The 13,428-nt window shown below is 44.5% G+C and overlaps 1 protein-coding gene across 3 annotated transcripts in view; it reads right to left on the bottom strand.

Annotated features, from left to right (window-relative positions):
* PRKAA1 (protein kinase AMP-activated catalytic subunit alpha 1) overlaps positions 1-13,428 on the bottom strand; it is a 29,487-nt gene that overhangs the window by 9,064 nt on the left and 6,995 nt on the right. For 2 of the 3 annotated variants that reach the window (XM_006033460.3, XM_025215251.1), the window contains exons 2-6: positions 10,343-10,484; positions 8,930-9,023; positions 6,384-6,528; positions 3,548-3,635; positions 474-698 (exon numbers count right to left, since the gene is read on the bottom strand). In XM_006033460.3, coding sequence (XP_006033522.1) covers positions 474-698; positions 3,548-3,635; positions 6,384-6,528; positions 8,930-9,023; positions 10,343-10,484 — 694 coding nt within the window. Of the gene's footprint in view, positions 1-473; positions 699-3,547; positions 3,636-6,383; positions 6,529-8,929; positions 9,024-10,342; positions 10,485-11,439; positions 11,577-13,428 lie in introns of all 3 variants that reach the window. The other variant, XM_025215250.1, reaches the window with a different exon arrangement.

A 13,428-nucleotide genomic window follows, 5' to 3' on the forward strand; every position in this document is an offset into this window, starting at 1 on the left:
TGGGGTCAATCCCGGCTTCTCCTGTGTGGGGGGGTTCTGTCATGAGCACCCAGATGCCATGATCGATCACTGCTGCTGCAGTCGGTAAGTGTAGGGCTTTTTTTTTTTTTTTAATTGCCCAGAGGATGGGACCAGGCAGGGTAGCCATGGGGACCTTTTAACAGGTCTCCCAATTCGATTCGGAGATTTGACCACCGAATTGAGCCAAATCTCCAAAATGAATTGGCAACCGAAGCTTCGCACAGCCCTACCCTTTACTCCTCCTGCCTTCTAGTTCCTGCTGGGGCACCATGAGGCTTCCTTTCTCTCCTCCCCTACCAGACCGCACCAGCCCCGAGCCCCAAGCTAAACGATAACTAGTAAGCTAGCCAGTTATCACTGCACTCATCAGTTAAACAATTAATCATTTAACCTTTCACATCCCTAGAGCCATCACTGTAGCATCTGAAATAAGACATCAGCTAGTGTTTTACCTAATATCTCTCACTGTAGCTCTCTTCATGGGATCCACTTGCAGCATGTGTTTCAAAAGGCTAATCACAGACGGATTCAGGTACTGAGGGGTATAAAAGATACCATCACATATCTTCTTAAAAAGCGTTGGCACATGATCATCATCAAATGGAAGGGTTCCACACAAGAGAGCATAGAGAATAACCCCACTGCTCCAAATATCTACTTCTGGACCTGCATACAATCTGGAAAAAGTCAGCTATTAGTAATTTATATGAATGTAGTATATATACATGCAGTTAGTGTAAATAAGCTGCAAAAAAGCAATATCATGGAAGTACAGGAGAACTAATTTTGAGACGCAGCAGTATAACTCAGTTCTAGTCACGTACTTGCTGAGAAATGTAACATCCTCCTGTTCAGTGTGGACGGGAAGGGAGGGTGCTAAAGCATAGCAGAATCTTCTAGATGAAGAAATCTCAACCCATGGGTCGTGACCCAGAAGTGGGTCACAAGAATATATGAAAGGGTTGTGAACTAGCTTTAAAAACGGATTCTCTTTTAAAGATCAACATGGGAAGCTGTGGCTTTTCCCTTGCAGGCTGTGGTTCCAGCCTGCAAGAGGCTGCCTGTCCCCAATCCCCCATGCACCGGGAGGCTGGGGGCAGTGGGTCAGGAGTGAGGGGCACTGGGTCAAGACTGGCCAAAGTTTACAAATGGGTCTTGGTACAAAAATGGTTAAGAACCACTGCTCTAGACCAGCGGTTCCCAAACTGTGGGTTATGACCTCAAACAGGGTCGCAACATCAGTGAATGGGGTCATGTTGAGGAAAAGTTTGGGAAGCACTGTTCTAGACAGATGTAACAATTGCACTAGAATGGACTATTGTTACCACGTACATGCTTCTACAGCAATACATTCACAGAGCTTAAATAAGGCAAAAGAATTCAGCGCAACTTTAGCCATTTAAACCAGGGGTGGGCAACACATGGCTTGCGAGCCAGATGCAGTCATTTGATCCAGCTTGCAGACACCAGCTTCAGAGTTCAGCTGTGGGTAGCAGTAGTGGCCACAGAAGCTCTGTCTGTGCTGCCATGGGAAGAAGCAGCAGTGTCAGCTGGGTCCTAGCTGCATCCAGCCCTGGCTCTTCCAACCCACAACCTGAAGAGGTTGCTGACCACTGAACTAAAAACTGAGCTGTGTCACTATAAGAGCATGCAGTTCCATCCTAACAGCCAATGTATACTCCCTAGCAGCAACACCTCCTGCAATCTTCATGTGGACAAAGTTATGTATGTCCACAGCCTCATTCTTAGTTCCCATGAATAAGCCACCTAAATAATAAGGCAGACAGAACAAGCCTGAAGGGACAAGCCATACTGCCAAATCAGGCAGATGAATGAAGTGATGCACATTTTTAGCAAACTTACTACCTTATCTTTTCCTATACATCATGATATATCTCCAAAACTGGAAATTAAGGGTTTCATGCAGGTAAACAGAGAAGTCTCCAGGCTTCTCTGTCACATTTACTTATTGTTGAATGTAAGTCAGCATTAGAATTCTTAAAGCTATGAAGTGGAAACTACTGAGTGCCCAGGGCAGCTGCTACTTTAGGTTTGAGATCAAGATACCTATGTGCAAGTAAACCAATATTTGGATTTAAAAGAATGCAGAAGTTCACACTATTATTAAACATTATAGCACTCTTCTGCCTGAAATTCTTTAGTAAGCAAAATTACTCAATTAATCAAAATTATTCAATTAATCAAAAAACTTCTACTTCCAAAATTTTCATTAATGAACAATCAGATAGACCATGTTGGGAATTCTGGAAAGTGAAAGCTTATTTACTAAAGTACATTTTGACCACACTGATTTGGTGTTGACGCCACGAACTACGGGTATACAAATAGAGACTTTTGGGGCCAATAGCTGATATTTAAGGAGGTATATTGGCCAATACCGATCTGATTACCAATACAAGCTGCCTCCAGCTGGTAATTCTGATGTGGTAGAAGGGGAGGGGGAAGGAAAAGGCATATGGGGTCAGATCAACGCTCCCTGTGGTGAGGGAGGGGGCAGGTGCAGGCACTGCCCAGGCAGGGCAGGGGGCCAGAAATGTGACTTGTGGGGGGTGGGGCGTATGCCCCCCAGATCTACATGGGGCAGGCTGCAATTGGGGCTGTGCGGGGCTCTTTTCAGCAGGGACTGGGGTTGGAGCAGGCACCAGAGGCACTGGGAGGATGCTGCATCCACCCCATATTATGCCACCACTGCCAGTCGCAGCTCTGGCTATTCCTGGGCAGGGCGTTGAGCCAGGGCTGCACCAGGCAGCTGGCAGCGCTGGGAGTGGAGCAGCGGAAAAATGTGGGGTGGATGCAGCATCTGCCCAGTGCCACTAGCGCCTGCTCTGAGCCCAGCCCCCACTGAGAAGAGCCCCACACAGTCTTGGCTGCAGCCCGTCGCACCCTGCACAGATCAAGGGGGCACACGCCGCCCCCCCAACAGTGCAAGCACCAGCAGGAGCTGCTCCCCGCCCCCCCCGCCATGGCTCCGCACTCCTCCCCCCAACCTGAGCAGCACCTGCCCCTTCCCTCACCACAGGGGGCATTGATCTGCCCCCCACCACACCCCTTCCCTCTCTCCTCCCCTTCTACCACACTGGACTTACCAGCTGGAGGCAACTCTCCATGCTGCTGGCTATGCTTCTTGTTGCCCGAGTGCTGTGCTGCAACTGTGCGCAGCACAGGCATTTATTGGCCAAATTAATCAGCCCCTTTGGGCCGATATCCATACAGCCAGTTTTCTTTATAATGGTACCAACCTGATATTGAACCGATGTATCGGTGCACCTTTATCACATACAACCTGAAATTTAGCTTTCATAAAACAAACACTTCAGGAGCCATGAGAATCCTATAGGGTTATGAAAACCTGATTTCTGAATATCAAAGGCCACTTCAGAGGCTACCTTATCAAACTATTTATTAGCTTCCTTTTTTTCTAATTTAGCATTAAAACAGCAAGTTCTTCACCCACGCACCGCTGATCCGAATACATGCATACATTATCCAATAAAAGGAATATTACCTTCCTGAAATTACTTCTGGTGCAGCATAGTTAGGAGAACCACAACTTGTTCGTAAAAATTCTCCATCTGACATCATATTTGATAGACCTGAAAGTATACAAAAGCAGATACTAAAAGATAAAATTCAGAGAGCAAAAATTATTTAACATTTTGTGCAAACATTTTAGAAATAGCCACTAGTGCCAACAGGAATAACAATTTTTACATAGTTTGCCGTCATAAGTATTTCAGTATTTACAAGCAACTGTACTTCATACTTTTTTTTCTAAAATACTAGTATGCAAATTTTGTATGCATTTTACCCAACATTGGCAAGACTGATATTAAAGAGTTAGAATATGTACATGGTCTAAGAATGCCTGACAGCATACATTCATTCCAACATGCAGTAAGACTGGTATTTTGGGGGTCACAGAGCCAAGAGGCTACTTTATTTATTAACAGGATAAAAAAAAAAAAAACTTCAAAAGCATAATTATTCCCAAAGACTTTTACTAAAAAAAAGATAGATAAAGGGATAGTTCAGGAATAGCTTCTACAAGAATACATAAAAAGATTCAATGGAAACTCTTTACAGAACACTACAGAAACTACGTCTCACAAATTAAGATGGACCCTCTCCCCCAATACCCACTGGGCAAGGTGTCAACTAATTCTTTGGAACTGAACGTCCTCGCAATGGCTTACTGAACTGAATTATTTCAATACTTCTTGCACATTGGATGTGGTGTAAGAGGGTGCCTTATCTAGCCTGCACCATTTATTGAGTAGGGAGTAAGTTTCTGTGCAACTCTTCTTGCTTTCTAGCAAGTATGTATAGTAAAAAAGCTATTCTAAGAATTAATATTACATTTGGTTTTACTGTAATGTAATTAGTCTCATTTCATCCAAGAACATTCTGCATAAAGTGTAGTAATCCCTTTGAAAGAATGAATAAGATCCCCAATCCCCAAAGTACTTGAACATCATACCTTTGAAATAATTGAGTACTCAACATTACCTAGCACCTTTCATCAGAGATCTCAAAGCACTTTACAAAGGCAGGTATTATCCACTATGCCTACAAAAGAAATATCACGACTATGTAGCAGTCTGGATACCTTTCTATGTTTATATGGCAAGAAGTATTCCTAATGCTGGCAATCCCAAGAAAAACTTCCAGTCCCTCTGCACCTATAGTTCCTGCTACTCTACAGCAAGTCAATACAAACAAACTAATATGACCTTCCTAACCTTGGATAAATTCAACAATGTATTGCAAGATTACTAAAAAGTTTGTTCTTCATTTTTTCAGGAATCATCAGCGTGAATTCAATGTTCAATTTCCTTTGCACTGTACTTCCCCCACATAATTATTACAACAAACGGAAGAACATTTGCATTTTTTACAAACAGACAAACAGCCATGGAAATTAGGCAACCTCAAATGGCAACCTTCAGAAAAAAAGGGAGTTGTGGGTAACTAAAGTACTGCATTTTACCTAGAAGAGAAATACTGTTCTGCAAGGCCAGGCTAACTGTCAATTTCTATTGTGTCACAAGAGACATCTGACTTAAAAGATGGCTTATATGGAAAAGGGAATGCTCCACTAAGCAATGTTTGCATTTTTTTCCTACAAATACATTATTAGGTCCTTCTACCACAGGGGCGGGCAATTATTTTAGGCGGAGGGCCAATTACCGAGTTCTGGCAAGCTGTCAAAAGCCACATGGATAGCCCCGCCCCTTGGCAGGTGCCCTGCCCCCTGGTCGCCATCTTGTGACCAGAAGTCCCACTCCCCAACCCCTGACCTTTGCCACCAGAAGTCCCTCCCCCTGCCCCCAGAAGTACTCCTTTCAGCAAGGGGTTTTGCCATCCCAGAACCAGAAACATACCAAAGTATACTCTAAAAAGCAATCATCAACAACATTCATTAATTTGATTTCAAAAAATGTTTTTATCCTGATTTACATGCGTTTGTGTAGTGCACATAAGGGTGATTGCACAATAGCTTAAAATTAAGTCTTACACATGTATATTGTGTGGGGGTGAATATAGGTTTGTGGGGGCTGTGGGCATGTGGGGGGGCCTGGGGGTGAGGGTGACTGGAGTTTGTGTATGGCAGTGCGAGGGGAGGCATAGGTACATGTGTATGGAGGGGTGTGCATGTGGCTCACCCTATTAGCGCGCGCACACTCACACTCTGCCCCTGTGCCTGCAGACACAGACATACTCTCTGCCTGTGTGCGCGCGCGTCTCTCTCTGCAAGCACACACTGCCCCCGTACCTGCAGACACACACGGGGAGAGGGTGTGTGTGTGTGGGCACACTACCCCCCTGCCTGCAGACACGCACTCCCCCGTGCCTGCACACACACGCACACGCACTTCCCCGTGCCTGCAAACGTACACATATTCTGCCTGCCAAACATGCACACACACACACATACACACCCCTACCAGCGCAGTCCCATGCTCCACAGTCCAGGGATGCAGCTCAGAGCCACAGCCATGTGGTGCTGGAGCAGGGCAGGGGCAGGAAAGCAGGCATCTGGCTGGGGGTGGGCTGCTCAAACCTGCCGAGGGCTCCCTCTGGGTCCTACTGCCCCTGGCTCCAGCCACCTTTGACAGGGAGCCAGGGCAAATAAGTATTAATTTACTAAATTTTTTTAGGTGCTCCATGGGTTGGATAGAATGGCCTGGCAGGCTGGATCCAGCCTGTGGGCCATATTTTGCCCGCCCCTGTTCTGCCATGTCCATCACCATGGTATACAAGTACCTGAATTTTTTCTGCATTTACATATAGCATTTGAATAACCTCCAAAGCATTACTGTGTTTAGAATAAAAGTGCTCACCAAAATCGGCTATCTTGGCATTCATGTGTGCATCAAGCAGTACATTTTCAGGTTTCAGATCTCTATGTACTACCATATGTCTGTGGCAATAATCCACACCAGAAAGGATTTGCTGGAACAGACGTCTACTCTCCTTCTCATCAAGCTAAAAAAAGGAAAGAAATGAAAAAAAAAAAATGATACATCCAATATTTTTCTAGAAGCAGCAAGGCATTTTTATACAATTGCAAGTACATCTGAGTTAATGAACACAAAGTTATGCATAAATATTTTAGAGACTGGATGCCATTTTGCTCCGGCACTAGCCACGGTCTCAGTTTCAGTGGTTGAGACAATATTAGAACCTAGTACTAATGTTCCCAAGCTACAATGCTTTCAATAGAACTTGCTCTTAAAATGTTATCCTTTGACTCAATTATAAAAAGTGTGATTCATTGTGTCAGTCAAAACTTGAGGTCTCAAGTCAGTTTCAAAAGTATATACAGAACTACCATCTTTGTAGGGGTCAAATATTTCATATTTTGCTTCATATAGCAAGGGTATTTGGTATATAGAGCTTCACTAAACATCAGGAGACTCAGATCTGAATGGACCAAAACCTTCAGAAGATTTTACAAGAGCGGTTAGAGGTGCATCAGTAGGCTTGTCTATAACAACGATATTGGTGTCGCATGTTGTCCAGGTAAGATGCAAATTCTGAATCAAAGAACTAATTACATTAAAAGTTCTGTTAACCGGCACCTTACAAGCCGGCATGCTCTATTAACCGGCATGCCGGCTGGTAAGGTAAAGTGAAACTGGAAGTGCCTACCATGGCACTTCCGGTTTTTCTGAGCTCCCACAGCCCCGGGCAAAGCAGCCTGTGCTGCCGAGCCCCCGCACCCGGGGGCATAACAGGCTGTGCAGGGCATACCTCCCTGTCCCGCAGGAGGGACGGCGATTCCGCTTCTCCTGCTGCGTCTGGGGCAGTCTGAACAGGCAAGGATGCCTGTTCAGGCTGCTCAATTAACCGGCATATTTTGTTATCCAGCATCCCCCGGGAATGGGGGGAATGGGGAATGTAGTAAAAAACCTTGTAAGTGGAGTGAGAGAGGGAACCCTTACCCTGTTACTGGAGGAGAACTAGAGCGCCATTAGAAGGAGGGTTTTTGTGGCCCAGCCAAAGGCAGCTGGCAGGGCAGGGGCTAACAAGCAGCTCTTGTGTTTAGGCCAGCTAACAGGCCAGGATGGCTAGAAAGGTCAGTGTCCGGGGAACAAATAGGCTTTCCCTCATGCAGGAGGAACAGTAGAGCCTTGACCATAGATAGGGCAGGATGGTCCCTGCCAGAGAAAGGACTGAACCTACACCATAAGTAGCCCCAGAAGGGAAGTGAGTTCACCTGTTGAGTCCCTTTTTATTTGGTGATAGACTACTGGTGGACCAGATGTGGCTAGAAGGGGAAACAAGGAGGCCACTTTTGGGTGCCAGAAGGGCACATACAGTTTTTGAACCCTGCTAGGGTCCAGGATCAAGAAACAGACAAGCAGAAGCTTAGAAGTGTTAAAACCTGAACCTAGAAAGGTGACAGACATGGGTTAAGGCTGGGAAGGCTAGGGCCAGCACCCAAGAGGGGTAAGACCAGGGCCAGGTTCCCCCAAGAGAGACAAAGCTAGGGCCTGGGGCACAGAGCCCTAGTGGGACAGGAAACGGGCCAGCAGTCCAAAGCCTGAAAAGGGACGAGAAACGGGTTGGAGCCAAGAAGCCAGGTACAACACAGTGGGCCTAGGCCAGCGGTTCCCAAACTGACAGATTGCACAGCATCAAATTTTAAATGATACAATTTTAAGAACTGCCAGCAAATTTGTCATATAAAGTAATTATAATAAATTTGTTAACACATACTACTGACAGGCTGTCTGCATACTACTGGTGGTACCCGTACCACAGATTGGGAACCGCTGGCCTAGGCTAAGGGGGTCAGCTAGAGGAAAGAGGCAGAGGCCAGACATTGTATTGGGGACAAGGTGCCCATGGGAGCAGCTACCTGCTAACATCTGCAAAGCATGGGCATGCCTGTAAGGGAAGAAGGCTACAAACAGCCCCGTGGCAACATGTGCCCTAGGAGTGCAGACAGACCAGGAGGGCCCATTTAGCATCAGGGACAAGGCTGGACACAGCGGGGTTTGGGAAAGACCCACTGGCCAAACAGAAAGGGTCCCTGCTTGGGGATGCTGAGGCAGTATTCCTTTTTCACATTCAAACTACTCCAACAAAGGAGTGGCGTGGAATGGAACAGGAAGGATAACCTAAGAGCTGGAGCAGAACAGGAGCCACACAGCTACCAGGGAGCATCATGCTGGTCCTGCTACATGTGGGGGGGGAGAAGAATACTTCACAACTATTAATTTTAAACTGAAGGACTACATCTGAACATGTGCGTGCATGTACACACACACACACTCTCTCTCTCTCTCCCCACTATTTAACAGGACAAGCACTAGACAGGCATTCTAAACAAACAAACAAACAAAAAAGCACATTTTATAAAAGTTTGAGTTCCTCTTACCCTTCCATTTTTACAAATATAATCAAACAGTTCTCCACCTGAAACATATTCCATCACCATGAAGATGTCGGTTGGTGTGCTGATGACCTGGTACCTGGAAAACAACATGTTATTAATACAATCAACACAGAATATAGAATATGAGCAGTGTTGAAAACAAAATCTAATCATTATACCTTATAACTAAGTATTTAATAAGTCTGTGTACTTCCATTGAGTAAATAAGACCAATATTCTAGGTTTCATATTTGTTTTCAGTGTTCGAACTGAGGAATAATGAAGGATGAAGAGGGAATGTTTTTCTGCCCGTTTTCACTGCAGTTAATCTGGGATCTCTCACATTGTCCCTAATCCAGTTTGTCAGCCAAAAACCTCTTACCAAAAATGTAATGGTGCTTTATCTAGTGAAATAAGATGGCCTAACCTAGAGTATAAACCAGATCCCAAGTCATTCTAGTACCTGGGCTGGGAAACCTCCCTCCAGAGAATGTATATGCAAACTAAGCAACCTGAACTCACCAATGTTTGTTTTCCCACAATTCACTAGGAAAGAATTGGAACAGCTTAGCTTACTGCAAAGCTAAGAACCAGAGGATATAACATGAGAAGTTGTGACATCACCATTGAGCGAGAGCAACACTCAGCATGCATACAGTCAAGTGGATGCAACTGAGAATGACATTGCATTGCGACTGCTCATGACAGAGCTAGAATTTAATCAAGGTTGAGTTACCCTGCAGTGAAGACATGCCCTTTTAGAAATTTTTCCTCTATACACCAAATCAACTATTAAAAGAAGTTACAGATCCCAGGATCAAAGCAACTACCAAAGAGCAAGCCCACATTTGGGAATGCACCAGTGTTCACTGATTGAGGTGAAACTAGGAAAGGGGGTGGAACACACACTGGACCTCCTCAGAGAAGTTATTCATTTCACAACCCTGAAATTATTCACTGAAAGTTGACAAACAGGAAAATAATTTTCAAATAACCACTTAAGAACATGAAGTAGCAGCTGAGTACAAGTAGTTTGCTAAGGAGAAAAATGTTAGCAAATATAACTCAGCTACTGAACATGAGCACCTCTGATGATTTTGCAATTTGTTAGATCTCTGTTTATCTCCCCTTCAGAAAAAAACTACTTGCCTGAAGATATTCTGAAGAAAGCCCACTGAAAAAAATCTAACATACACGAAATGGACTGCTGTCAAAAAAATTAAAAATATATATTTTTTGACAGCAGTCCAATTCATGCATGTTGGATTTTACACCAGCTCAAATAAGATATATTATACTTTACCTTTAAAGCTTACATTTAGCTTGGTAGTGTCTGTAATAACTGTTCCAGATTTTTAAAAAGTGAGACAAAAGACTTACTGCTTCTTTAAACAATCATGAAAACAAAAAACTTACAATTTAATTATATGAGGATGTCTAAAAAGCTTGAGATTTTGAATCTCTCTGCGGATTTTTCCTACGACATCAAGGCTGCGAATCTTTTGTCGATTTAAAATCTTCACTGCCACTTTGTGTCCTGTTAACTCATGTTTGCCAACTGCAAGAGAGGGAGAAAAAGTTAGGCTCATCCACTGCACTATGGAAAATAAACCTAATTTTACCCTTTTCAATAAAGTATATTTAGAAAGCACCCTGTCAAAAATCAAGTTGTTTTACCACTTCCAACTACTTTTGATCCTGTTATTTATATATTCTTATCCTGTACTTCCAGTGCAGCATCGTAAGTCAGGCTGGAAGTACAAGAAAACATCATTATCCCTAGTATACACTCTTTAACCAGGAATTGTCTTGCAAGCAACCTCGTTTTGTTGCTAAAATACAAGAAGGAATATACTCAAGTGAAAAAAGGGCATTTTGGATCCGAGTGGGCTCTCCAAGTCATCTCAAGTTTATATTTTCATTAGCTGCCTAACCTTTTCTGGGCCCATCGTGGAAGCCTGCTCTCCACATACTTCAAAAACATTCTTTTATCAACAAATTTTCAGTTTCTCTCTACTCACTCCCTCACAGGGAGTTATCTACTTAATGCTCCATCAGCCACTCCACTAGACTTAAGCTTTCAATCACTGTTTACATTTGACAAGTCACATTGATTTAACTGCACTTGAAACAATTGGCCCTCACATAAAACTTTAAACATTTATCTTCCCACTACTTGTGTGGTTTGTCCTGCAATCATGAGTAGCATCATACCAAAGAACTGCTAGTTTCTTTCACATCTAAAGACTGCTAAGTAACAGGAGCAGAAGCACCTCTTGCCAGAGATTAAAGAGAATAAATTAAAGGTGTAATTTATAAGAGAGACCACAATTCCAAATCTTTTCGGCCTCATCTCATCTTAATCCATTTATCAAAATGAAAGCCTCCTGTAATCCTTTCTTAATGGCCTTTTATTTTACTGTACTGATCAGCCTTGAGCCAAATAAATCTCTTCTACTTAAAGCTTTCCAACAATTGTGGATCTTTCCAACAATCTACAAGTGGCTACATACCTTTACCCAGCTCCAACTCTCCCTGTAGATCAAGTAGCAATTCCATATCGCAATCAACTGAAAGCACCATGCTACTGAATTTTTGTAGTGCCTCTGCAGCCATAGGCTGTCTCCCCACTACCTCAGCAGCACTCCTCCTGTCCAAGAGCCACCAAGTTTATCAATTAATACAAAAAAAAAAAAAGAGGGGGGCGGGAATCATTTTAAAAGAAGTTTTCTATTTAATATCACGTAAGTTACATTTTTAAACAACCATGTTAAAAATTAAATATAGTACAAAATATGTTAAAGCTTAAACCTATTACTACCTTTAAACATCTAAATAAACTATGATGAATCCACAAACCTCTAACAAAAAACTTGTATGACATATAGAATTCTTTTTTAGATTAAAAAGGACAGAATAGGGAGAAGGAAGGGGAGACTAACTGGAGGTAAAGCTCTATAGGTCTGGCACAGTGAATCAGGTGCTGCATTAAAGGTTTCACCTTTTGAGGGGCACAGTGCTAGTGGCAAGTAGTCATCACAAGTGTTGGGACCCCAGCCTCTGACTCCAGGACCAAACAACACTGATTCTAAACATCCAAGGTTAATTCACCTGCAGCTCTACCAAGATCACATCATCTGCCAACAGGTGTCTCCTGTCTGTGTTAGACAGGGCGATCCCTACATGCAAGAATGAGTACACACCAATCTGATATCAGTTCCAGAAAGACACAAGCCTGTGGCAGAACACCTGAACCTCCCGAATAGTCCATCGTTGACCACAGGGTAGCTGTTTAGGCAGCAAAGCTTTAAAAATGAACTTCAACAGGAAACTGCAGAACAAGAAATCATTCACAAACTGGACTGTATTAAGCATGATCTAAACAGGGACTATGGATTCTTATGCTATTACCTAGATTAGTTTTTGGGATTCTTTGTCCCTATGGGTTTATGGCCTACTTAATTTTCCCAGCACTACCCCCTTCCCCGTCTCTTCCTTTTTGTACTTTTTACACTGCCCTGTGCACTTTCTTCCACAGCATCTGCAGAAGTGAGCTCAGGCTCAAGGAAGCTTATGCCACTGGAGGCCAATTTTTTTGGCAGACATGCCACAAATTAGCCCTGCATCCGCCCCAAATGCCACTCCAAATGCTTTCCCATACCTAATCTGCTGCTCAGTTTTCTGCTCCCTGCCTGATCTGATGCTTCAATTGCTGTCCCCTGCCCTATCTGCCATTGTGCTACCTGTACCCTTCCCAGTCTGCCATGTACCACACAGAGGTTGCCTGCACCACTTGTGGCATCCATGCCACACATTGATGGCCTCTGGCTTAGACTAAATCAGAGACGTAGCATAAGGTGCAAATCTAGCCTGCTTTCCTCCAATAAACCCCAACACTTGTATCCTCAGGATCACCCGTAAAGTCCATCCAAGTGGTTTCATACTCATATTTTACAGGGGTGCACAGACAGATTTTTAGGGCTGATACTGATAGCTGATTTTTAAGGAGGCATATTGGCCAATACCAGCCTGGCAGCTTGAAGAACAGTGTTCAGCTGGTAAATCTGTTAGGGTGGAAGAGGAGACGGAAGGGTAGTGGTAGGGCAGGGAGAGTAAATCAAGGCCTCTGCGCTGAGGAAGGGAGTGGGGCTGGGGCACGCGCTGCCCAGCTGGGGCAGAGAGGGGTGGGGCCTAGGCTGTGCTGGGCTAGGCTGTGCTTGGGGCAGGCAGCAATGGTGCTGGAAGCAAGCTACAGGGGGGGCTAGAGCCACCCAAAAATTTGCCAAAGCCCCTCAACTACCCATCCCAGCACCACCGCCACCTGCCTAGAGCGCAGCGTGGCCCAGCCCCCAGTGGGAAGAGCGCACACAGCACTGGCCCCAGCCCTGGCCCCAGCCCACCCCAATCCAGGGGCACATGCATCAGCAGCAGTGGCACGAGCCACCAGATAAGCGGCGCACAGGGGTGGGAGATACTCCCCCTCCCCCCCGCGCCACAGGACA

This window comes from Alligator sinensis, unplaced genomic scaffold, assembly GCF_000455745.1.
Source record: "Alligator sinensis unplaced genomic scaffold, ASM45574v1 scaffold667_1, whole genome shotgun sequence".
Lineage (NCBI taxonomy): Eukaryota > Metazoa > Chordata > Crocodylia > Alligatoridae > Alligator > Alligator sinensis.